At 38.4% G+C, this 25898-nt stretch overlaps 1 protein-coding gene across 1 annotated transcript in view; it reads left to right on the forward strand.

Annotated features, from left to right (window-relative positions):
• Positions 1-547: 547 nt before the first annotated feature.
• Positions 548-25898, forward strand: part of RARS2 (arginyl-tRNA synthetase 2, mitochondrial) — a gene marked incomplete at its 5' end in the record, with an annotated part of 38562 nt that continues 13211 nt past the window's right edge. The window contains 11 exons of the mRNA XM_009698485.1: positions 548-621; positions 1219-1324; positions 4573-4656; positions 8187-8284; positions 9388-9443; positions 10988-11071; positions 14739-14815; positions 18112-18267; positions 20199-20305; positions 20945-21040; positions 23432-23492. Of these exons, the coding sequence (XP_009696787.1) occupies positions 548-621; positions 1219-1324; positions 4573-4656; positions 8187-8284; positions 9388-9443; positions 10988-11071; positions 14739-14815; positions 18112-18267; positions 20199-20305; positions 20945-21040; positions 23432-23492 (999 nt within the window). The remainder of the gene's footprint in view (positions 622-1218; positions 1325-4572; positions 4657-8186; positions 8285-9387; positions 9444-10987; positions 11072-14738; positions 14816-18111; positions 18268-20198; positions 20306-20944; positions 21041-23431; positions 23493-25898) is intronic.

Below are 25898 nucleotides of genomic sequence, written 5' to 3' on the forward strand. Positions count from 1 at the left end.
GGCGCCTCCCGCCCAGCCGTAGGCGGGAGGTCTGACAGGAGCGCCGTCCCCTCACGGCGCCTTGCACCGCCGGACGGGCAGCTTCCCCCTTCCTCGCTCAGGCTTAAGCCCGTGGGCAATAAATCAGGATAGTCTTCATCTTGGCGAGAAGCCAGCCATTAGTAGCTCGTTAAGTGAGGCCCTGGCACGCTATGGGCCTCCTTGATCTGCGCTTAGTGGGTGCGGGGTAAGCTGAGTGAGGTGTAGCGAGTAGATAAGTCGATCGAGGCATGCAAGGGTTTGATGGGATCCTTCATGGGAGGGGGAACCCGAACTATACGTGGTGTCTTGTATTGCTTTTTCTGAGGGCCCTTTAACATTTCTTGGCTTTGTATTGCATATTTTATTGTCTTGTTTGTAATGGTTAATAAGCATTTGGTTTTTTTACCTGAGTTTACGTTTGGTTTCAAATATAAATGATGCATCTGCCATGGGTATTTAAACAGGGATCCATATTTTTCCTGGATCTTTTTTGCTTAAGCCACTTTGTTCTTTATTTCGAATTTAGCTTTCAAGGGTTTTGGATCTGCCACCAGAAACCTTAATAAAGTCCATATCTGCAGTTCCTGTGTCCAAAAAACGGTAGTGTTTACATTTTATCTTACAATGTTATGTCATGTTTTATTATTTTCTGTTGTGCTTGTCATTGCAAGACCTTAACACGATTTTAGGGCAAAATAAATACAGAAAAAACAAACCTAAGCTGACATACCAATCCAATTATAAGAAGATATCTAAAATCTAATTAAATCGCTGTATTTTTTCAAGCAAGCTCAAAACAAATGTAAATACTTAAAAAGCTGTACAAATTATAGGCTGTGCTTGAATGGCAAATGTTTCAGCATTAGTGATCTGAATGTGAAGTTATCATGGATTTTTTTCAGTGTCCTGGTTGAGAGTTGTAATGATGTTAGCAAGTAAATTACATTTATTCATGAGCATAATTTTTGTTTATTCTGAAATCGTGTTCTCACCATATCTACTTTCTGATTGTATTAGAGCAAAGGCAATATTTGGCCTTCTAATGCGCCTTTCTAAACATAGTGAACTTTCAGATATCTGTCACTGGCTTATGCTTGGCAATTGGATTTGTCATATGCAGAGTCAGCTTGGATCTACCAAATGTCCCCATAATTTCAACGGGTTTTTTTCCTGTTTTTCATATGTTCTTTTTTTCAGGCATGTTGCCGATTTCCAGCTTTCCATTGCTTCTCTAACAGAAGACAGTTCTAGTGATTGCTTAGCACAAGACCTTCATCTTCAAGCTCAGAAGCTTGCTGAAAGGGTATGCTAATGTATTAATCATATATTTATGTGATAATGAACTTCCAGACTGGAGGTGTAACAGGCATCATAAGCTAAATAGTATTCTTTCTCCAAGCATCTGTTTGGGTTGGAGTAGTTTAATGACTGCACCTGTTGTAATTGTACACAGAATCTTCACAGGGAATTGGAGAAGCGGTTTTAGTTAAGGTTCTTGTGAAATGATTATTTTCAAATAGTTTGAGAGTAAACAGTATTTGTAAAGTTAGGAGGGTATCTAAAGGGTGTGCAGTGGTCAGTACTGTTGTTCAACACTTGAGGAAGAAATTGAGTGTGAAGGGGCTTGGAAAACCAAAGATGGCAAAATCCAGCACTAGAATGGCAATGGATAAATTTAGCCTGTGGGACAAACAGGCCAGACTTTCAAACCCCTAACTGCTTGAAATTGAGGTTTCTCAGAACAGCAATTTTTTCAGGTGTGTTAGTCTGGGAAATGGCAGTAGCTGAGGTGTTAAGACTAACTACATCATAAAAAAGAAGCAGCATGCAAAGCAACGTCTACAGAAGTGACACAAACCTTGAAGGAAGGGAAGGAAGTAAAAAATTGGAGAAGTTGACATGCATAAAGTTGAACAAAAGTGGGATCAGAAAGGTGATCCTGAGGTTTGAGGGATCATTTGAGCTGTAAAGAATCATTTACAATCTTAAAGTGTGTTGCTGATGCCAATGCAGAGGAGTATAAACTAGGAAATTGTGGCAGAGTTAGTTGCAAAGAGGAGCTAGATCGAATAATGAAAGTGCAAACGATTCTTCATCTGCATCAGAAAGAGCAAGCTTGAGAAAGGATCAGTTGGGTTGCTATATGATCAGGACTTAAAAAGGACAAATAAAAACAGTTGTGATACTATTGAGAAGCTAAACTGTTTCTCCGTGTCATTCTTCACTGCTGAGATGTTGAAGAGATCCATATCTTGGACCCATTCTTGCAACAGATGATATTCTGACTCAGGTGAAAGAAGAACTGATGGTGCACCAATGTACAACCAAAAGTTCTGAAACAACTTAAAGATGATCTAGAACTATAAAATAATTCAGGTTGGAAAGGACCTCAGGAAGTTATCTGTTCCCATCTTCTCCTCAGTGCAGGTTGTTGAGGGTTTTTGGATGAGGTTGCTGAGGACTTTTGAAATCCAATCACATGTTGAAAGCCTCCAAGGATTTGACAGCCTCCCTGAGCAATCTGCTCTAATAACTGTAACGTCACAGTAACAGTTTTTTTTCCTTGTGTCTAGTCTGTCACTTTCGCAGCTGCAAATTGTCTCTCTCCTTTATTGTTTGTGGCACATTAAATAAACCTGGGACATTTAGCCCTACATCTTTACATGGAAGAGCAATTGTAACAGTAAGGAAGAACAGACCATTGATATAAGCCCCAAAACTGAATAGAACATGCCAGTTAGACAAAGGAAAAAAAAATCCATTAATCTCTTAGGAATGGTTTTTGTGGGGTAGTGAATAAAGGAGATGCATTTAGTATAATTTGTTTAGACTGGTCCTGTCATCCAGAAAGAAGGTAAGCAGTGTAGAAATTAGCAAACTATGACCACATATCAAAAACTAGCAGAGAGACAGAAAAATGTATGCAGTTATCAGTTTTTGTCACGATAAATGGTTGATGGAGTGCCTCAAGTTTCAACAGTATGTTCTTAGTCACTTCTGAGGAAATAGGTCACAATGTTTGAAATAGAGATATTTAGGTTAGGCAGAAGAGATGGAATTTTTTCTCATTGATTAAAATAGCCTTAAATAATACAGCAATGTGATACTAAGTGAAACATAATGTGCTCTGATGTGCTGAGAATTGTCTGTCAGAAAGGTCAGAACTGTCTTGTTTCCATGGGCTCTTGATTTCATCTGGCTGGCTGATTCTTGTTTCATCTTTGGACGGGTAGCTCTTTGCAGAGGGGACATTGTGTTGTGGGGTTTTTATGCCTCTGTATAGCAAAGTGGCATTCTGGCCCAAGCCTTAGGGAGATCTGGTTACTAAAGAACCACAGGGCACTTGGAGGAGAGGTTGTTAAAGCTGTAGAGAGGCCAGATAAGCACTCGTATTAAAGAGAGATAAAAAACACTGAAATGATAAATGACAGAATATGTAGAAAATGTTTAGCAGAACAAAAGGTATGGAGAAAGTCCAGTGGGAATTTCTGTTTTCTCTCTGTCCCATAAGTAAAAAGGACCTTTCGTAAAATGATAACGTGGGAAATTCAGAGTCAATACAAGAAATATTTTTTCATGTAGCTTGTAAATAAACATTGGAGTTTGTTGTTATTGGAGCCTGTGAAGGTTAAAGAACTCCAAGGCTAACCGTAATTTCATCTCCTGGTTAAGTTAGTGTCTAAGGTGGAGACCTAGCATGGGGGTAGAATTTCTTCTTCACGCTGATGAGCTTCAGTAGGAATGTATAGCTTGCCTCTCTCAAAGATCACTAAGTGATAAAGTGATTGTGTCATCCTTTATATGCTTTCCATCCCTTTTTTTTTTTTTAAATTTCCTTAGATAATTTCCTGGCTATGAAAGACAACTAGTTTCAAACCTAACAGATTGAGATCCCAAAGTCTCAGCCTGTGAAGACACCAAAATTTATGTAAAGAGGAGGTCGCTATTAGCGGTTGGGTGCCCAGATATTCCTTATGGGTTCAGAATTTTCAAACATGTGCCTTACGGAAATTGTAAATTAAATTTTTAATAAATTGGCCTTGAACATCTTTTTTTTGTATCACCGGATACTGCAGAACATTGTCATTAAAGTCAGAAACTTCAAGAAACAGCAGTTCAAAACTTCTGCCTCCAGGTTTTCTTTAAGACATTGATCTTGATTTTTTTCTTCTTTTTTTTTTTTTTTTTAAAGTGCTCTCAGGTACTGTGTAAGTTGTCAAATGTATCTCAGCTTTTGTGTATACAAAGAGATCAACTACTGCTCCCAGTTAAAATAAAACACAGACCGTACACATGCAAGGGCTGAAGTAAAACATACATGTGATGTTTCAGGATGAGTTACATTCAGAGCTATTGAACATGGATTGGAAATAATAAAATCATCCCTTTTCCAACTGGATTGATTAAGTGATCCATTTGCGATTGCTTCAAATCAATAAATAACATTTAAAGTTTATTGTGGATTAAATTAATATTTGTAGTACATTGAATTACGGTTTTCTGGTTTACCTGTTTTCATGTAGATTTTTCTGTTTTGTTTTGTTGTTTTAGCTGAAATGTGATGCTGTAGTGAGTGAAATCCGCGCTGGTCCAGGAACAGTGAACTTCACGATAAACAGGGAATTACTAGCAAAGGTGAGTACTGTATTTCAGGTGCATTAAGGTAAAAATAAATTCCTGAATATAAAACTGTAGAATACTTACTATTGTCTTAGGCATTTTCTATGTAAAATGGTCTTTCTTAAGTTCTCCTTGAGGATCCCTGCTGCTGATTTGTTACGTAGGCCTAGAATTTGGAATGAGGTTCACAGAAGTTTATCCTATAAGGAAACAATGTATCTGCGATTCACTCTTAATCATAACTCCTCTTTTTCCTCTCTCTTTCTGCTTTAAGAGGCAGGCTTTGAGTTTCTACAGCATACAACTCAAAAGTTTTGATCTTGCATGTAGAGACTCTTGTTTAAAATAGAACAGGATGATGAAAAGATACCAGAAATAAAAGTATTTGATAGCAGACCTATCATTACATACTCGATATATTCCTCAAAGTCCAATGCCTGCCTGAAATTGAAAGCTTCATTTGTTAAACCGGTAACTTAATGAAAGGAAGATACTGCTCAGTCTGTAAGGGTAGTATCTCAGTTGTACTCTGGATTATTTGCAAGAGCTTCATAAAGATAAGTGGAAGGCTGGTACTGTTAGACTGGGCACTGAATTAAGGGTAGCATCTCAGTTGTACTCTGTCTGGATTATTTGCAAGAGCTTCATAAAGATAAGTGGAAGGCTGGTACTGTTAGACTGGGCACTGAATGAAAGCTTTGCTAAGCCAGTTCAACTAACTTGTGGAGCAAGCTATATTGTGTTGTTCTTCATGGCCTTAATCTACAGGCTTAGCATCTCTTGTGGAAAATGATATTGTGGTCTTAGAAAATTAACCACGTGTGAATTAGGGGCAAGAAATCAGGTCTTACCTGATACTGGTGAAGCCTTCTTCCCATGAGGACTTCCACTGAGTCACCTAGGCTTGTAGTCCTCTTTTCCTGAATGGTAAGACCCTTTCTTCTTGTGAATTGCTAATGCTTAGGCATCTCTTTAATTTATAGTCTGTGTCTTCTGATATGTCAACATGTCATCCCTCCCTGCCACATAAGAGTAGTATAGGGTTAACTAATAATACACAGAAGGATTTTTTGAAATAATATTTCAGTGCATTAAAATCAGTTGCTTTATCCCTTTGATTCTTCATTAGCTATTTATAATCAATCCATCTTGATAAGAACATAGCAGCTGACTCTTCACTGAAAGAGGAGTTTCAGTGGTAAATTTTATTCATGGACAGGATTTTACAAGGTACTTTATCTGTAGGGATTCTAGTCAGCTTAATGATTCAAGCAAAACTATGTGTCTGGCCTAGTCGAGTTCCGCTAGAAAAAAGGTGGAATTAGGACATGTAATTTTGCATTATGTCACTGAGAAGAGAGGAGGAGATAAAAAACTAGCTGTAACTTTCACTGATAAGGAAAATAAGTTGATGGGTAAATCTGATGATTTGTTTCTGTCTAGCATGCCTTCTTAGGTGTCACAAGAAAAACAGAATTAGTTTTCTCTACAAGCACCATTCCTTTTTTTTGTTTTAATTTATTCAATATCTATTGAAGAAGAATTTTAAAGTGATTTTTGGAGGGGAAAAAAAAAGAAAAATTTCTACTGAATGAAGTGAGATTTCCACTTTTGTTCACATTGTTATAGGCTTCTGTTATCTTCAGGAAGTTTGTCCAATATGTACAGCTTCATATCTTAGGTTTTGTAGTATATTGGCATCTGTGTGACAAACTGAAGTATGTAGGGTATGTACAGGGACTTTCCTTGCCATTGAAATGCATTACTGATTATATAGCCAGCATGGGATTCCTCTTCCCACAAACTGTTCAAGCTGTTGAGGAAGTATTTTAAGGCATTTGACACAATCTTCATGCTTTCAAAGTAGACACATTTTTGTACAGACCATTTATAGTAGCCTTACAGTCTTGAAGGTGGGGGCAAGGAAGAAGGGATGTTTGGACACCTAAGGATTGAATAGTTGGCTTGCTTTGGCGCTAAAGGAGTAGAAAGCAGGCTGACTTCTGGTGCCTAGAAAAACCTAGCTGTTTTAGTAGGATGTGAATGTATTAGTTTTTCCTCTTCCTGTTACAGACTGAAGTTGAAGTGACTCGGTAGCTCTGAGGAGGCTTAAATTCTTGCAAAAACCTCCTGTTTTTCTCTTCCCCATTGTATATACATGCTCTCTTCCAACAGGAAAGGAAAAGAACATTAGGTAGATACTATTCCTAAAAAGGATTAATGAAGAAATATGGTGGAGAGTGATCTAAAGTAATTGGAAAAAGATCAAAACATTAGTCTGCCTCATGTTGTAGGGTTAATAATGGAAGCAATTTAAATTTATACAGATGAAATTAGAAATAGCTAAGCTTTTTTTTGTCTCTGTCCCTTAAACCACTGATTGATGTTTAAATATGCTGTTAGAGTTATGAATGACCAAACCTTCCATGAGCTGTTGTTGCAGTCTACCTGCAGTAAACTGATGGAGAGGATTCTGTAGTAGTTGTTTTGTCTCTTAAATTGGCTTTAGGGATAATCATGAAGACTAGAACTCCTGTACTTCTCTGTGAGATTTCCTGAAGTGAAAGAAATGTGTTCATGTGCTATTCATGTGCTATGTGCATGGTAATGCTCATGCAATCCGAGCTCATTGGATTTCTTGTAGGCCCTCAGTCACAAGGAGTGTGTGGGAGGCCTTACGCGTCCCAAAGGGTTGGAACTACGTGATCTGGCTGTGCTGTGCACAGTGGGTGTCCCCTGTATATTACACCTTGACAAAACCCTTGGATATTCCTAGGAATTTCAGAGAAATGGCGAAACACCTTGAAGTGTGCCTAGATAAGATGTATTCATAGGAAGAGGATGCTTTTGAGGAAGCTCAGAGGTATGCTGTGTAGGGTTTTTTTATTAATTAAAAATAATAAAAAAACCACTGAGAACATTTGGCTGCACAATGAGGTAAATTCTCTAGTGAAGTCTACTGCTCATAACCTCTCCTACTTTTTCATCCAAATCTATGGTCTAGGTACTATAAATAGTCTATCTCTAGTCTACAAGGTACTTTTTATTTTAAAATATGTTACCTGAAGTAGGATAGAGGAGGGTCCTGGTTAGCATAAGGTAACATTTCTAATTACATGAGAACTCCCTCATTTTACACAAGGTCACTGTTCTACCCACGTGGTTAGACTGAGTATCCTTTCCTGTCTACCAGTTACCCTCAGATTACTCTCTTACCCTTTCACTTTATGTAAGTAAACAATGATTTTGGTGAAAACTACATTTTCCACTTTCTTTTAAGTTTTCACCAAATTCAGCCTTGATTTTCACCAAAGCTCTTCCTATAGTTTCTCTAAGTTTTTGAATTGATCAGATACAGCTTTCAAAAGGTAATGGCATTTTTGTCTGCATATGAGATCTTGTCTAATGTGAATAAAGGCTGTGGGGTCAGTCTCTTGTGTGATTGGTAAATCAGTTTTTTTGGTGTGATCAGTTTTCCTGGTCAAGCTTTCTGTTGTTGAAACCTTTTCCTGTTTGGTTTTTTTTTTTTTAATCTTGTGGTTTAGACTGTGTTACAGCAGGTGTTGAAAGATGGCTCAGATTATGGAATAAAAAGTGAACTTTTCTCTACAGTGCCTAGACAAAAGGCAGTGATTGAGTTCAGGTAAGCACATGTGATGACTTCTTTGAGAAAATTGCCTCATCTGCTGATTGATATTTTGCTGATTGCTATTTGGTGCTGTAACGTATGATGCCTGTGAAGTTAAACCATACTTACAGTATTATATTCCGCTGTATTTGATACTCTGATATATTTGCCAAGTAGAATATAAGTTATATTTAAGGGATTGAGGCTTTTTCTCAGAATATATTTTGAGTATTTAAAGAGTTCATACCTCGCACTGCCCTCCACTAAGAATATTCTCATTTAGCGCATAATAGCATGCAGTTTTTAAGTAGGCTTCTTTTATTTTGTTATCAAGAAACATGATCTGAATTTTCAGCCCTAACCCATTTCTTTTTTCACCTTAATACCTTCCTCCCTGACTTGCTAAAGCAGCCAGGCATTTGTCTTGCTAAATCTTCTCAGTTGCTGGCTGCAAAATTTCTGTCCTGTGCAATTTTGTTTACAGTCACCTGCTCATGGAATGAAAAGTGGTTGACTCAGATCTCTTTATGTATAAATATTTTTGTTCACTTACATTCCCTCTTCAGGCTTCCATAGTCACGGAAAGTAAGCACTTGGCTTTAATTTGGAGGGTGAATTTTCATAGTTCCATTTTATTATCAGAGGCAAACCATTGTGGGTACAGCATTTTCTTTTGGCGGGGGGGAGCCATTGTTGGTAGAAGATGTGATTTTAGTTACTGATTCTTGTACACAAGGTCCCCTGCCCTGGTATCAGATTTATCTCTAATAAAGGTATGAGGAGAATGATCCATATGTCCAAAATATGTAAAAAGTGAGAAGGTAGTGTAAGTCCTTTGTGAGTAGTATAGTTGGGTTTTGGGGGATTCTTTGTTGTGGGGTTGTTTATGGTTTCTTTTTCCTTGTAACACTGGCTGTTAACTGATATTGGAGGAAAAGCTGGTTGGATATGAAAATTTGCTGTCTAGAACAGAAGCTAATCAGGGAATTTTAAGGGAAAGTTGAAAACAGTGGTTTTATTTCAGTTCTTCTGCTATATGCATGAGTTGAATTCTTTTGACTTGGTGGCCTGGCAGTCTTGTACATTGAACAAACGTTATTTGTGAAAATTTGTTACAGCTCCCCTAATATTGCCAAAAAGTTTCACATAGGACATTTGCGTTCCACAATAGTAGGTAAGTATGCATTTAACTGCCTCCTAAAAGGGCTTCTTTGTCCTCCTGTTTCACTTGACAGGGGAACGCTGCTAACCTGTCACTCCTCTTAGTGGAGTGGCCGTGTCAGGCTTGACTTGCTAATTAAAAACCTTTTGCTCATTATGCAGTGAAGAAAAGAGCATGGTGTGTTGCTGGCAGATTTATTAAGTCACACGTAATATAGTTTTATGACTGTGAACATTAAATGAAGTAGTTTAAAGTTGTTCTGCAAAGACACCCAGGGCAGTTTGTTTGCTTTGAGGTGTTATGGGAGTCCTTTGAGTTTTAAATTTCCAATTTGCACTGGACTGCAGAACAGTCAGATAGTTATGTCTTGGTGGCTGTCTTGCAAAAAGCTTGCTTTTATATGTTAATTACTTTATACCAGTATTACTAACATAGTTGCTGTAATTTGTAATGGAATAATTAATGAGTTTATTGTGAAGTACTCTAATGGCATATGGAAACATTATTTCTCCCTCCTTTCAATTTCTCCCAATAAAAACTAGTAGGTTATTAGCAGAAGTTCCTACAGCATCTGTGCAGCTAATAATGTGTTAGTTTTTAAATATATTTAATGTATAATTATTAATTACGTGAAGTTAATAATTCTGCCTCTTCATGAACTGATGATTGAGTGAAATTACATATTTTCATCTCTTTGTTTCATTTCTGGACCCTTCGCTATAGAAAAAAACACTTTCAAACATAGTTCTGTAGATCGATGCTTGTCCAATACTAAGGGAATTAATTGACTACAGAGAGTGGAATTGAAAGTAATTGCAAACTATAACATAGTGTTATAATAACAGAAGGAGAGAAAGCTTTCTGCATCCTTTTACATCAGTATTGTAATTAAAAGGTACCCTTGAAGCACAGGAAAATAGAGGAAGGGCTGCAGATATTTCTTCTTTGTAATTCTGTGGTTGTAGCTAAGCTCAGGAGAAAGATGAAGGGTTCTTGTTGTAATAATGGTCAGAAACAAGACTTGCTTACGTGATACGGTAGGTTTGGAGCGTATCAGACACAGTATGTGTTAAGTGCAGAACTCAGTACTGCTCCAGCAGTATATAGAGATTCAGGACTTGACGTTCTCTATTTAACGTCACAGTTAACAGCAGTTTGTGAATTTTGAGTACTTGCTTAACCTCCTGGTATGAGGCTGCCCAACTGTGACGGGAATTATGTATACTGCCACATATTTGTGACAATACAAGAAGACTTTAAAAAGTGGTTTTTGTGTTCATACACTTTGTAGTATGTGCATGCACATACATCTGTGTATGCTTTTATCACTGTAGTATGAGGCACTTAATGGCACCTTTCAAATGCACGGCCTTTCGTTTCCTGCTCAGAATTCCATTGCTTTTAGTTGTGAAGTGTTTTAGCAAATTCTATGCAGTAGTTCATCTGATTGCTTTTCCTCTTCATTTTGAATATAAATCATACAAAAACAAAGAACTGTTTTGTTGGGATGAGAGACTACTTACAACTGCATAATACCAGTTTTGTTTCCTTACCAGGGAATTTTATAGCAAATCTCAAAGTTGCACTGGGACATGAAGTAATAAGAATAAATTACCTTGGTGACTGGGGCATGCAGTTTGGTATGTTTTAATATTTGTTTCTCCTGTTCCCTTTTCCACTGTATAATATGGTCTAGGATTCCAGCTTCAGTTTTTGTGGGCTCATTGGATTTGCTCTGGACTCATAAAAAGTAATAATGTGTTTCCATGCATGTAATGTGTAGTTAATCTCCTTTATATGAACAAAACAATCCAGACTGATTCATCAGCAGTATGACCTATACTACTGTACAAGAAATAACAGGAGGATATTTACCCAACAGTCTTCTGTCCCTCAGTAGCTCCTCTCTCAGATTACACATGTGTAATTTGGGGTTTATTTTTAAAGGGCTGTATAAATATTTTCTGAGTGTGCTGGTTATACCTTTGCAGCTCTCATAGCTGAACAGACTTCTGTTGCTGCCTCCAGACAAAATGTGTACATATTGCCATAGCTGTTGCATGTCTACTGTAATACTGTCTTCCTTATTCAGATTTTGCGTGTGTAAGTTGTGGAAGAGTAAGCTTACTAACTTACCTATGCCACACCTGTACATACAGCAATAGAGTAATGGTAACAAAATGCACATTTTATATTTGGTTGTCTTTGGTTGTGTTTGTGTGTTTTCTGTATCTGTTTGTTCCCTCTGGAAACTAATTCATTGTTCATAGAGTGTAATTAACTTCCACAGCAACTGCATTTTGGCAGGTTGAGGCCCAGACAGTTTGTATCCTTAAAGATATCCCAACATTTCCCCCAAAATATTCAGTTTCCCTTTAAAGCGTAGCAGAAGAGTGGTGTGTAGGTGGCGAATGTGCAAGTGAATAGGCCCTAGAAGACTATCAGTCTTGCATGCATGTGCATTTGCATGCACACACATACACACTCCTACCTTTTCTGAAATGTCCATCGGGTAAGTGAGGACTGAAAAATCCTCTCATGTGCAGCTTAGCATGGCTTGATATTTATTCCCTGACCAGAGATCATTTATATCCAATTGCTGGATCTGTAAATATCCCTCTTATATGGCAGTTGACCCATCCATAGGATTCACAATTTTTTTGATTTCTGTTGTTAATCTTGCATTTTAAATTGATCCATAGTCTCCTCTCCTTTTTCAATTTGCCCCCAAAAGCTGTTTTTGACATATTTTTTTGGCATTTAAAAAGAGGCAATTGTGCCTACTTCCTTGTTCTTGAGAGCTGGTACACCTGTGAAAACTATAAAATTCCCACACATCTTTTACAGTGGATTCTGAAAACAGTGTCTATATATTTATTTTTAAATGGCAAACACAAAGTGCAATGTCTATTGAGCAGTCACTTTTGCTCATTCCAGCCCTTATTTTGCCCCTTTCAGTAGTGCTGGTACTGCTGTTTATGGGGACATCAGTGAATCAGCTTTAGGAACAGAGCTGGGTTAAAAACTTAGTGTAAATACCCTACTTCTACTCCATTTATGTATTCAGATTCAGCAGTGTAGATAACATAACTAAAATATATTCAGTTCTACCCATTCTTCTAGAGTAAATTCCTGGGTTTTAGACAGTTGACTAAAACATTCTTATGACTGCGAGAGCAGTAATAGAATATTTTTTCCCTTTGTTAAATTATTTCCTCCACAGCTCATCTTTCCTGATCCTGTTTCTGATCAAACAGTGGTTTATAGCAGAGCTTTGCTTCACTTAGGATTTGTTTCACAGTAACTGAATACAGAATAAGTTCACCAAAAATTCAATAAATTTCATCATTGCATATTTCATTCAGTTTTGCCCTCAGACATCATTTTATCACTATGCTATTGTATAATGAATGTGGCAATGACAATTAAGCAATGAAGTGCAATGTGGTTAAAGGGCTTCTTGGCTGACTTCATTCACTCTGTCTTTGAAGATATTAAATCGTACTCCTAAGTCTGAATATCGGGAATTTTATGTATTTTAATACAAAGTTTCCTGAAGGTATAAAGATCACAATGACTGTTCTTGTGTACTGGTTGTCCAACACACAACTGTTAGAATCATGCTTTTGACCTAGTAATTCCAACTGTTTCTTTCAAAATGGGTGTTCCCCTCTCTATTTGGACTGGCTCAGCCTAAATATATGACAGGTTTTATAATAAATAATATAGTCATGCTTCACAAAATTATAGCATAGGAATATTATTATAATGGTCCTTTCCCAGAAGCAGTGCTATAATTAACAATCTGTCAGCATTTCTATTATAACTGCTGTTGTCAGAGGCTTTAAAATGTAATAATTGAAAACATTTTGCTGAAACATGCCAGCGAAGTCCTCAACCTCTAGGCAGTTTTGGGGCAGGTTTCTTAAGGTAACAAAGCTTATGCAGTCACACTGTCTGTTCATCTGTCCTCCTGTCACTCTGCTCCTAATAAACTTTGAACCCATTGACCAACTTCAGCCAGATCTGACAAAGAAAAATGTCTCCAAGAGAACAAATTTCTTTTGTTATTGTGAGAGTTGGCAGCCAAGTAGGGATAGACATAAAATGTGGTGCCCTCTGGGAGAGGACATTAACTTCTGTGTTTAGCCTGCTGGCTAAGCAGTTAGCACATCTAAGGCAGAGTCAGTCCCAACACATGCTGCATCTTGCCAATAATTGGTGAATAACAAGGGCTGGGGATAGTCTGGGGAAGACAGAAACGTGTGGAAGGATGTGTTTGGGTTGAATAAAAATTGGCAGTCTTGCTAGGGATTGGAGTTTGAAGCCAGCATTGAAAAGTGGAATGTGTAGGTACACTAATATCTATGAGAGATCATTAGGAAATCAAGGTCTGATTTCTCCTAGAACAAGCTGTCCTTAAAGAAACTCACTTTCAGTAGAATTAGACTCATTTTATTTCCTAAATCCTAACTTGTTTTTCTTACCGAAATCTGCCATGGCTATTGCACTCAGTGTTTCCAAGAGGGAAGTCCTGGAGATGGTGCTATTTGTTTGTTTGCAGAGGGCTTTTCAAAGGGATACCTGCATACCTGTTCCTCAGATGCTGTTTTCTCATCAGTTCTGGTCCTTGTCAGCTCAGAGGAATGAGTTGGCCTTGAAAGCAGCCTCAGAAAACCTAAGAGGCTGCAGAGTCAATATAACTATGATTTAGACAAAAATAGTGGGATTTGGATCTTGCCCTTTCAGATCGCTTTTGGAAAGTGTTGAAGCCAAATTGGACGTGAAAAAAGCTGCATATTCTCAGTGTGTAGCAAAGAGTTCCCTTGAAAATATTGCATGAGTGGTATGGGGAATGCTGTATTGTGTCCCAGTTTCTGTTGTCCTTGAAATGATAATACTGTTAAGGCAGGAAGCAAAACAAGGAGTTTTGACCACGTTCTGTTGCTGGACAGTTTCCACTGTGTGGTTTCTCATTTACAGCTGCTTGCTGTGTAAAAGAGAATTTTCTCTACAAGTCCAGAAACACAAATTCCATTTATGAGGAATCGAAAAATTAACATAGCATTTCTTACTAGTTTCTAGCTATTACAGTTTTGGGGTTTTTTTCATGCAGTGGAATAATAGGTTATGCTTTCAATTTGTTTTTGTAGCATACACCATTATATTGTTTAAAAATGTAAGGCATTTCATTTATTATATACAACGTTAAGACTAGGCTTGCTTATGATGAAAACAACTTAGTCAACAAAACAATATACTCTACTCTGGGCTGTTTTCTAACTCTGTATTTAATTGTTATTCAAGGCTTATTGGGTGTTGGTTTCCAACGCTTTGGCAACAAAGAAAAGCTAAAATCCAGTCCTTTACAACACCTTTTTGAGGTAAGTTCAGAGAAGACCAACTAGGGACTTCAGAGGACAGAATGGTATGTCTGCAGGGTCATGGTGAGACTCATGTTGGATTTAAATGACCTTGCTTGAAGGACCAGTGCTAGCCTGGGCCATGACAGTAGAGACAGTTTTTACTAGGTGATAGCAGCAGAAAGAGGTTTCATTAGGCTGAAAAATATGCCCCATAAGGGAGGTGATCATATGGATACTTAGGTTGCATTGATTGCTGCTACCACAACAGCCAGCTTGACCAATATCAACTATCTTAACTGGGCATAGGTGACCACTAAGCTCACTGTGGTAACCGCAGTGGAAATGGTGTCTTGCATCTAATGCTGTAGTGTGTTGGTTACCAAAGTTGTGAAAAGAAGTGGCATGTATGGTGTAAAAATCCTGTTGTTGCTAGTATTTTTAGAGTAAGTAATATTTAATTTACGTTGCTCGATACACAAATCACTGTGGTTGGGGAAAAGGATTTTTAAAGTGTTTTGTATCTAATATGGAGGCTTGACATAGATAGGTAAGGAGGAGTGACTGTTACTTTCCACAATACTGTTCTGACTCTGCAGAATGCTCTTCTTTCTTCCAAGAGTGTGAAAGAGCCAGGAGCATCAGAAGGTGGAGTTTCTGCTGACAGGCATTCAGGAAATTCCTTTCAAGAGTAGGGAAGGCTGTTTCATTGCAGGATGTTGCTCTCAGTTGCCCACCATACCCACCAGTCTGGTGCAGGTCTTATAGACGGCACTTCTGTACGTCAGGGGCAAAACTGACTCAGTGGACTGTCCAGGTTAGCCATAATGATTGAAGTAGTTAAACAAGTCTTGTTTTTCCAGGACTAATACAGTTTTGGTTGCTGGTTTGCTTCATCCAAATATGCCTAATATCATCTGAGTTATTATTTATTTCTTGCTCTTTACCAGATCCTGTGTCACTTCTTGTTTCATGCAGTACAATGAGCAAAAAAGGTTTTTATCGATCTTTTGATACTTGTAAGTGATCTTTGGTTGACAACCATGCTCTGCGTAAGGGAACGTGACTTACGTACTTACCTGCACAAATCCAACAACTGTGAGGACAGAAGGACAAAATTTTCTGAATGGCCAATGTTCAAGTCCTCGTCGTTTAAAAGAAAGATCTCACGTGTTAATGGGGCTTTGTCAGGGTTCTTGTGTGGCACTGTCAAGTGTTCTCTTATTACAAAGCTGAGCTGTGCTTCACCCTCTGAGCTGGGTATGGGAACTCTTGCTAATACTGCTGTTTGGACAGTATGTCAAGGAGAACCGTTTCACATAAATGTGTTTACTAGCAAAGGAATAAACTCTGTTTGAACACTTGGATACTCTGCAGCTGAATACATATTAGGCAGATTGTTTATGTGGCAGAGGAGCTCCTTCTGATTTTGCCAGCTTCCTTGGCATAGATAAATTTTGTTCGCTTTTTCCCTTATCCCTGAGGCCTGCTTGATAAAATTGATAGATCCTCAGCATGGAGGTGTTTTAAAGCTGTAGGGCTGTTTAAAGAGATGACAAGAACTAGTCATATTCTTGTGGTTGTGCATTGCTGCATATTATTTAGTTTTTGTTTACAATTTCAGTCCGTTCTTAGGATTTAAATTTTAAATACTTTAATTTTGCACTAAAACTTTAAAATACCATCTATTGCAGTAGAGTGTGGGCTTTATGACCTTAAAAAAATTACCTTCAAGTGCAGAGAACAGTATTCAGTCAAGCTCCAAAAGGTTCTAAAACAGTAGTTGTTTGAGACCAAATTAGTTTCTCAAATATTGCCAGTTTTTAGCTGTTTGTTCAGCTGTATTCCTGGTTTATATAAAAACCTGAGACGTGTTTCAAAGTAGTGGTGTTTTTTCTGCTGTTGTGTGAAACTAATCTTTCCTATAGTTAGTTTCAAAGGAAACTTTCTGTAGCACAGTTTCTATATAAATAAATGTATAGACAAATGTACCTTTCCAAACATCTTTGCACCTTCCATTTTGATCAAATGTCAGATGCAAATAAGCTTTTTGCATTATTTTTGCTTTATAACATCAAAGATTGGGGGCGGGGGTTTAGAATGTGTGAAGCTATTGATGGGGGAGGGGGAGCATTGTTCTTGGAAGGGGTTGAACTTTCCCAGTACTTTAAATTTCTTTTTTGTGGCAGAACTAAGAAAAAATTAATCTTTGAGGCTTGTCAGCAGTGCTGCCTGTTAAAATCTCTAAGAATCTTGGGACATAAAAGGAAGGGGAAAAGTTCAAGAGTTTTGCTGTGGAAACTGTTTGTTTGGTTTTTTTAATAGGTGGAACCCATTTGAGCAATGTATTGTTGGCAAACTCATTGTCTGAACATTGCAGGAGTGAAGTTTTTGTAATTATTTATTTTTTTATCAAGATTCCAGTGATTTGGGGATCAGAACTCTTACAAAGACTTAAAAGTTAGACAGCGTTGAACTATTTGGGTCTAAATACACAGCGTAACCACTAGTTAATTTAATTATTTTTACATAGTACTTTAACTTTTAAAAACTCTTCCACAGGCTTTCAAGATGCTATGTGTGGAAAGCAAGGAATTATTGTCTGAGTGAATATTTGGACTTTACATGTAAAGGAATACGTTAATGAACAGGAGAGCCAAATTTGCTGTACATATGCTGTAAAGTTGGCTAAAACAAGAGTTTGTAATGCTTTTAGCAAACGGGCAGTGCCTATGTGTGTGTCTAGTCAGATTTTGACATTCATATGTTTGACTTCAGCCACAGAGAGACAGTATGTATTACTATGGGTGCAGAGTACTCTAAGTAGGGGGTTTTGGATTAGAACTGGGGTGTTTTTTTGAGCTTGTAAAACATCAAGTCTACCTAGGATTTTGCTGCTTCAACTGCCATCTCATTTTTAGGCAGTGCAGTTATTATAAGTATCAACTTTGTGGTACTCCGAAGGAAAGTTTCTGGTTTAAAGGTCTGTGATGGTTTCCCTTTCATGCATAAATTAGTTCTTCCATATTCTGCTGCTGCTGCAGTTGTTTCAAGATTATGAAGAGGATGATAGCAACAGCAGTAAGGAATTATGGCATTAGTCTTACTTCAAGATAAGCTGCACATTTTCCTATTCGAGTTTGGACTACTCGTTCCTCCTTTAAATAGGAAATGTGTTCCTTTAACACGCCTTTAAAATTTTGATGTTACGAATGTCATATTTAAATGTATTTGTATTGTTCTTGTAGAACTTTGCTTATTTTTGTTGGAGGAGAGGATTATACTTCTTCAACATTTTCAATGGCATTATATTTTAGGTGTATGTGCAGATTAACAAAGGAGCAGAAGATGAAAACACAAAAAAGCTGGCTAAGGATTTCTTTAGAAAACTGGAGGAACATGATGAGCAGACATTGTCACTTTGGAAACAATTTAGAGACTTCAGTATTGAGGAATATGTCCGAATTTATAAGGTACAAATCATCCACTGCTTTTTCTGTGTTGTTGGTAAAATAGTCTCTTTTTATCTATTGCTCCATCAGTCTAATTCACAGTGCACAGCACCTTTTCATCCAAGAGACTGCCAAGCAGCGAACCAACTTGGGAACAGAGGTTGCTGTAATGTTGTCAATTCATTGCCTTTCCAGTAAACTTTACAGTGTTATAGGGAAGATGTTTCTCAGTGTGCCAGCTTATGCCCCATTCTGTTTGGAAAAAGCACGGTAGTTGATTTAACATCCAAGCAGACCACCACTTTAGTTGCTGACAAACTAGGTACGTTTTATTTAATGGAGTCAATGTAATTGGCCCTTAGACTAATTATCCCTTCTCAGAAGCCCTGAAGCTAGCAGTATGGTGCTACGCAACAAAGCAAATCAGTGTTAGACAAATAGTGTTCAGTTTTGCTTTATCTTTGAAGTCAGCAACAACCCACTAAATTTAAGTTTCCGTGTAATAAATTTTATTAGGCGATAACTTTGTTTTCACATTTCTGATCTAATGTTATAGTGCAGAGTTGTGTATGTTGCGTATTAAATTGAGTGTAATTATAGCAGCAGGAGTTTACAGTAGTAATCAGTGCATAAGTTACCTGCAGGTTGAATTGAGCTAATATACAGCCATCTGTTGCATATTGTAATCTCAAGAATGGAGGTGGTGTCCACTGTTTTGTGCGAGATGTTTGTGCCACTGACCGCAAAATTAATCTTATGAACTTGGAAAATAGGAGTGAGATATACCTTCTGTTAATGAATCCAGTTTCTTTGTATTAATACTGTGTAGCCTTACTCAAGAATCAACCGAGTCTGTCTGAAAACCAGCTAGTATTTTTCTTTCCCATATTCTTGCAAAGAAATTATGAAATGGGTGCCCAGTTTTGATGGTCTTAGACATTTTTTCAAACTCACAGCTCCAAAGAATTTGTGGCTCGTTTTATACCACTTCCTTGTAGTATTATTCTTTACTTAAACTTGCACTTTTTCATCTTCTTCCTCTTGATGTATTTGTAGGAATTGGACATGTCTTTTTTCATCCTTGATTGCAAAGTTAAAAGAGAAGTGGCCTGCCCCTTCCTCTGTAATCCAGATAACCTAACTGTGCTTTAATTTCTCCCCTGAAACATATCCCTGGATTCATGCCAAGTACTCTAAGTTAGGATCTGCTAAGTGAGATGCAGCCTTGATAATTCTAGTGGAAAGCTGACTTGTTAGGGTGAGTGGGTACTGGGCTGTGTATGCAGCTGCATCATGACGGCCACTCATCATTGATCACATGATGACTAGTACAGCTAGATCTTTCTCTCCCAATTCCTTTTCAAACTAATAAGTATCGAGCTGATTGACTGACAGCTTTGTTGCCCTCAGTTAAAAACTTTGGTTTTGTACTATTACATTTCACCTGGTTTTGACAGTTCAGGTCATCCTCTTTCTCCTAGGAGTACCCTCAGCCTTCCTAGTAATGGTGATTTCTGTGTGCTCAGCAATGTTTGTGAGCAGCTTCTGCTTTTTTAAAATTTCTTTTAGCATCCTTTTAAAATAGAATTGGTTTCAAGTCCAAGTAACTACTCTGCAGTCCACTGATTACGCCTCCAGCACAGCAAGTTAGAGACCTGCCTCAGTTTTTTTTTTTGTACTAATTCCTCTCTCCAGTTTACTCCTAATTTCTCATGAGCATTATATACAACATTGTATTCAACTCAGGGAGATTAACTCTAATGCAGAAATCGATTAAACCAAAATCCAAACATCCTTTCCTTTTAACAATGAAGTGACATTTCCTGAATAAAATTAATCTCTGCACTCTATTTGACCTGTGACACAGACCTATCATCTGTCTTAATTTGAAGAAATTATTAGCCTCAATCTTAACAATGTTACCCTTCTTTGATATTCTTGGAACTTTTCAGCGTCTAGGAGTGCACTTTGATGAATATTCTGGAGAATCATTTTACCAAGAGAAGTCCCAGGAGGTTCTAAAGATGTTGGAGGATAAAGGACTCCTTCAGAAAACAATGTATGAACTCATTATTCAGTCTATTGGTGTAGTTTACTTAACATCTTAGTTGCATTTCAAATGAGATATGATGAGTGAGGTTTGTGTGTAATTAAAGGGGAAGAGTTTTCTTTAGATGGTTTTGGTAGCTATTCTACTAGAAGACCAACAGGATTTGTGCAGTCACAGCTAAAAATTAAGTTTGCCTTTTCTGTGGCTAGCACAGAAGCCTGACTGTGACAAATTAGGTATAACGACAGTGTTCAAATCCTAATGGCCTTTTAGGCTGTTAATTAGTTTGGTAACTGCATGTGCCATGTAACGAGCAGAGTTAGATGAGATCCTTGCCTTGATGAAGGAGCTGCCTGGCTGAACTGGGACTGAAGCTGTAGTCATGGAATGCACCAGAATGTGGGCAGGCAGCTCCCTGGCATCAGCAGTGGTGACAACAAACTTAGAGGAGCAGTCTTCAAAAAGACTTAAAGGAGACAGTCATTCAAAGAAAAGAATGAGATTGCCTGGAGTGAGGTGGGTTTCATGGCAAGAGGCCTTTGTTTTGGTTCTGACCTCTATCTTATCTGAACTTACCTATATATTGGTTCTCTGCAATGTACTTACCTGTACATTGCAGTTACTTCAGTGTTTTCTCTCAATTTACAGACAAGGGACAGGAATTGTGGATCTTTCGGAAAAGAAAGACCTCTCGTCATTTTCCACCGTCATGCGTAGTGATGGGACATCTCTTTATATAACAAGGCAAGTAAGCCCATCTGTGTTTATTGCCATTTATTTTGCCAGTAAACTTTTGTACATGAGTATATTTGTAACTGATAGTACAGATTTTGAAGTTTTTTGTTTCTGGGGTGGAACATCTTCACTAATGAGTAATCATAACTGGAATTAGCAATGTAACTATGATGGGATGAAAATGGCTCAAGGACAACTCCTTTTAAATAGTTTTCCTCCCCTTAAGCAGTCTGTTAGTAAATATCCTTTTTCCATAAATCATAACACTTTTTCCAGTTATGGACTTTGAAAACAAAACTGGGATCTCTTCATCTAATAAACACTTGCCAAATAATGAAGGTTTTAGAAAGGCCTTTGCTTAAAATGTTTATTGACAGTGTGATACAGGGGAAAAAAAATGGCTTGTTCAGCCATGTCTTCATTGACTCAGTGGACCACCAGCACTGTAACATCAATTTCATCACTGTTTTCCTGCCTTCTCATCAGTATCCTAAAATTCCTCTTGGGTATTTTAATATGGAAGCCTTAACAATTTTTTTGTGCCAGTAACATAAATAAATCAGGTGTCTGGCCCTCAGGGTAAACTGTGCACAGCTTTTCAGGATAAGGGTATTAGAGAGATGCTGCAGTCAATTCTGCACGTTAGGGAGCTGCTGAATTCTGTAGCCAGATAGTGGCAAGGCCGCCACAGCTCCATGCCCACAGGTCCAACCAGTAGTGAGGCTGAGGGCCTGTTCCTGGTAGGCACACAAACACACACACACACACATAAACACACATGGCCAACCAAACAGGGCAACACAGACAAAACCACTCGGCCAGCACAAATGGCCTCATTTTGTTCCCCTCTGGCTGATTAGGATGAAGATCTATTGGTGTGAAGAAGTATACGTGTGTGTGTGTGTGTGTATATACACACACATATGTATGTGATATATATTATCTATGTAAGTAATACACACATGTATGGTATGTACAGAGTATGTATGTACAATGTGTATCCCTCCAGTGGCTGATCTTCAACACTCAGTCTGCCCATTAGCTGGCTCCCGGATCCCCAGGTCCCCCCAGTCGCTGACACCTGGGCATGCAAGCCCCCAAGGCCCATAGCCCCGCTCCAGTTGCTGGTACAGACACAGCAGATCCCTCTGGTAACGGAGCTTAGACACGCGGTCCATCCAGCAGCTGGCCCTGGATCCTCACTCTCCCCTGTTTCCTCCTGCACAGAGACACACATGTACACAGGTAGGTCTCTCAGTCAACCCCCAGGCCCCATGGTCTCTCCAGAAGTTGGCCTGGACCCCCTGGTGCCAACAGTACAGACTCCTCTGGGTGCCTCATCTTTGAAGGCACACACTTACCTGGCTCCCAGGGCACTTTACCTACTTGCTGGCTAGTTCAGCTTGATGTTTGCTGTCAATCACATATGGATGAGTGTGCCCTCGCTCCAGTTGTTGGCCGCAGAGATGCCTTGGCCCCTGTGACCCATGGTCAGACTCCAGTGTCTCTATCACTCACTTAATTTCACTTGCCTCCGGTCACTTCACTTGCTGGCACCATGCTGGTGCGTGGCCTGTATGAGCTGTAGTCCCCAACTCCAGTTACTGATACTGAGACCTCCAAACAGACATGCACACAGAAGGGAGACCCCCTCACCAAGGAAAAATTTGAAATGGAGTTTAATGAGAAGACGGGACAGACTGTTCTGATCGGGTGCAGGGCACAAACTGGATAAACATGCTAACTGGCAATCAGTTTACAAGCCACCTGTCCCCTTTGTGATCTTCTCCCTCTCTTTCCCATCTTTGGTTCCTCCCCTAAGCATCCCATAGTAAGTCTTGTGCAATTGCAAAATGCTTTTCCCTTGCATCCCATGTGTCCCATGTCCCTTAGGCAGTACCCTCCCTCAGTCAGAAGGAGGTCCAGAGAGCTGCTCATGGTGACCCCTGAGGTGGGTTTCAGACTGTGACATGGGGCTGACGGCTCTCCTGTGACAGCCCCCGGAGGGGCTCCGGCAAGTTCTTGCTCTGTCCTACTTTGTGTGTGTGAATGGGAGCTTTTTATCGTATAACCTAATGCTGAGCGCTGGCTTAGTTTTCCAGGAGAGGGTTGTTTTTCTCAAGTCCCAGCTGATTGATTGTCCCAGTATGCAGAGAGAGACCAGACTTACTCTGCACATAAGAACTGTTTCCTCAGTAATTTTCATAGCTAGTGGTTTAAAAAAACATTTCAAACACGTCGTGAACAAAGTATACATGTCCTCTTTCTGTGTAAGGCATACATGGATCCCTCTAATCGGGCAGTCCTCTCCCCTCCAGAAGAGTAGATTATTTTCCTAAGAGGCAAATAATGAGGTATGTTTGAGTGAAAGTCCAAATAGTTTCTCATTATCTCTTTCAGAGATCTTGCTGCTGCTATAGACCGAATGAATAAGCATAGCTGTGATACTATGATTTATGTGGTAAGTAATTCTAGATTCACTGAACACTTTTGAGCCTGACTCTCCAGTAACCCAGGGGCCCTCCTGCTCCCAGTATGACTTTGGCACATGGTATTTTTGGCAGTAAAATAGATGCCCTTACTGCCCAGCAGCTGTGCCTCAATGTGGCAGTGTTTCTTGGTTCTGTTTCAGTTCATGACCCACCGAATGGTTGAAAAGTCAACTCTGGAGTTATTCTCTGTTATAAAAATTCATTGCAATTAATTTTAAAGGAACTTTTACTCAATTGACATAGTATTTTCTATATAAATGTTGTAATTAATATTTAAACGTCAGAAAAAGCTGTTAGTGTTTTAAAGGGTTGTAAAATGTTAATTTAGAAGTTTAGAAATTAATGGTCTAAAATGAATCTAAGTCTACTCTGAAGTCCTGGTATCTTATCTGAAATGTAAATTTTTATGGCTTTGAACAGTGCCTTGGTTTCATTATGTAGAAATTGCACATAAAGTACTGCTTAACCAATCTGGACAAAGCAGTTGTAGACAGGAAATCTTTTTATATTTCTTGGTTTACTATTTTGCTTTTTAACAATTCTACCGGTGTCAGTAATGAATAGCAGAATTATCTCCTTACTTGTGTGAAACTTTTTTGCTCTAATATTACCAAGGACATATCACATGATGCTTTTAAATCTTCTGTTTCCCAGATTTAGAAAAAATAATTTTGAAAACCGTATTCTTTTATGTCAAGTCAATTAATAACATGGAAAAAAATCTGCATGTTGTTTGTGATGTGTTTGGCAATGCCCATATATCTTCTCAAGTACAGCTTTTTCAAAAGTCAAGATAATGTTACAAATACCATGATTTGAGGGAGGGGGAGAGATCAGTAAGCATAAAATTAAATACTCAGATAGTTTAAAGTACGACTTTTAGTTAAGTCACATTCCTCCTTTTATTTTCAGTCTTCAGGAAGTTTCCAGTAGCTTGCCATTCCCACATGTGGTCATGGAACAGGGATTTTTTGGTTGTGGTTTTTCTGGGAGAATTGCTTGCTTTTGGTGGGAGTTTTTTTGCCTCTGCTGCCTGGAACATAGTAGGTTCACTGGCATCAAAGAGCAGTGTGGCTGAGAAAGTGCAGTGCATTAGGATCCTGTCTAGTTCATGTGGGTAGATAATTATCTGTATTTGTTATACCATGAGGTAGTAGTGACCAAGGGAGAAGGAACAGTTAGAAAGAAAGAAAATAATTGGGTGGGTATTTTGCACAAATTAGGATGTGGGCTGAATGTTAAGCTCATGGCATGAGCAAGTGTGGAAGCAATAGTCTTGAGTTGAGTGGCTGCTCCTAGCTGAACTCCAGTAACTGTTTACTTCCTTGCCTGGGCCTCTTTGATCTCTTCCGGTTCAAACCAGATGGGCAGCAAAACTGGGCTGTGATGGGATCGATGTGTCTGTTATAATCAAACTCTTGTTGAGGTTGGAAATGACAGATTAGCCTCTCTGCTCCTGTTCTCTTCACCTTGCTAAGGTTGCATAGGTTTTGGATGACATGGTTAGTATTTTTGTCACTTCTGATTTTCTGAAAAAGTGGGTCATAAAATGAGAAGGCGGTAACGTAAACTGTTAGGAGAGTTTGTGGGACAGGTAGCCTGATGAGGGAACTGCCAGCCTTGCTGAGCTTTGCTGCTGTTTTGTGGCAGTACTTTGTAGTGGGTGAGGACTTGACTTAGTGTTACCAGAGGCAAGAGGACTTCATGGGTTAAAGTGAGAACACCCATGATTTTATTAATCATTAATTATTTTTTTAATTATTATATACAAATGTATTTCAGAATCCCAATCTTGTTACAAGAAAATTATTCAAAGGCTTTTGAGTCTTATTTCATAAGATCATCTTATTTTCATCAGATCAACTTGTTTAAAAGAATATTAAATTGGTTTACTAGTAATGCTGTAAATCAGTGCATTCACCAATTTATATTTTAAAAAAATCTTACTTATTTCATAAAAATGCAGTGATATGGCCAAAATATTCAAAACATTTTAAAATGTGTGACATGTATTATTAAAGAGGTGCTAAGGTTCCATTGAACGTTGCACTCAAAACAGGAGATGAAAATGCTTTTATATATGAGGAATTAAATATCATCCACAGTGTCAGACTGCAAACTTCTCCCTTAAAGCTAACCATTTAAACTACATTTGGACAAGTATAATTTTGCAGCTTGTAAGGAAAAAATTGCCATTCTTCATAATATGAATCTTCTTTTTGAGCATTTGTGTTATTTTTGCCATGATACAAAAAAAAAAAAAGGTAGTTTTATGAAATGGTAGTGTCTGCAGAGTCATCTTTTTTAACCTACTTACACATCTGTGTTTTGAGTATTACTTTTAGGCAGAGATGAAGTTGTGTAGTACTCCTAGT

This window comes from Cariama cristata, unplaced genomic scaffold, assembly GCF_000690535.1.
Source record: "Cariama cristata isolate BGI_N322 unplaced genomic scaffold, ASM69053v1 scaffold1194, whole genome shotgun sequence".
Classification (NCBI taxonomy): domain Eukaryota; kingdom Metazoa; phylum Chordata; class Aves; order Cariamiformes; family Cariamidae; genus Cariama; species Cariama cristata.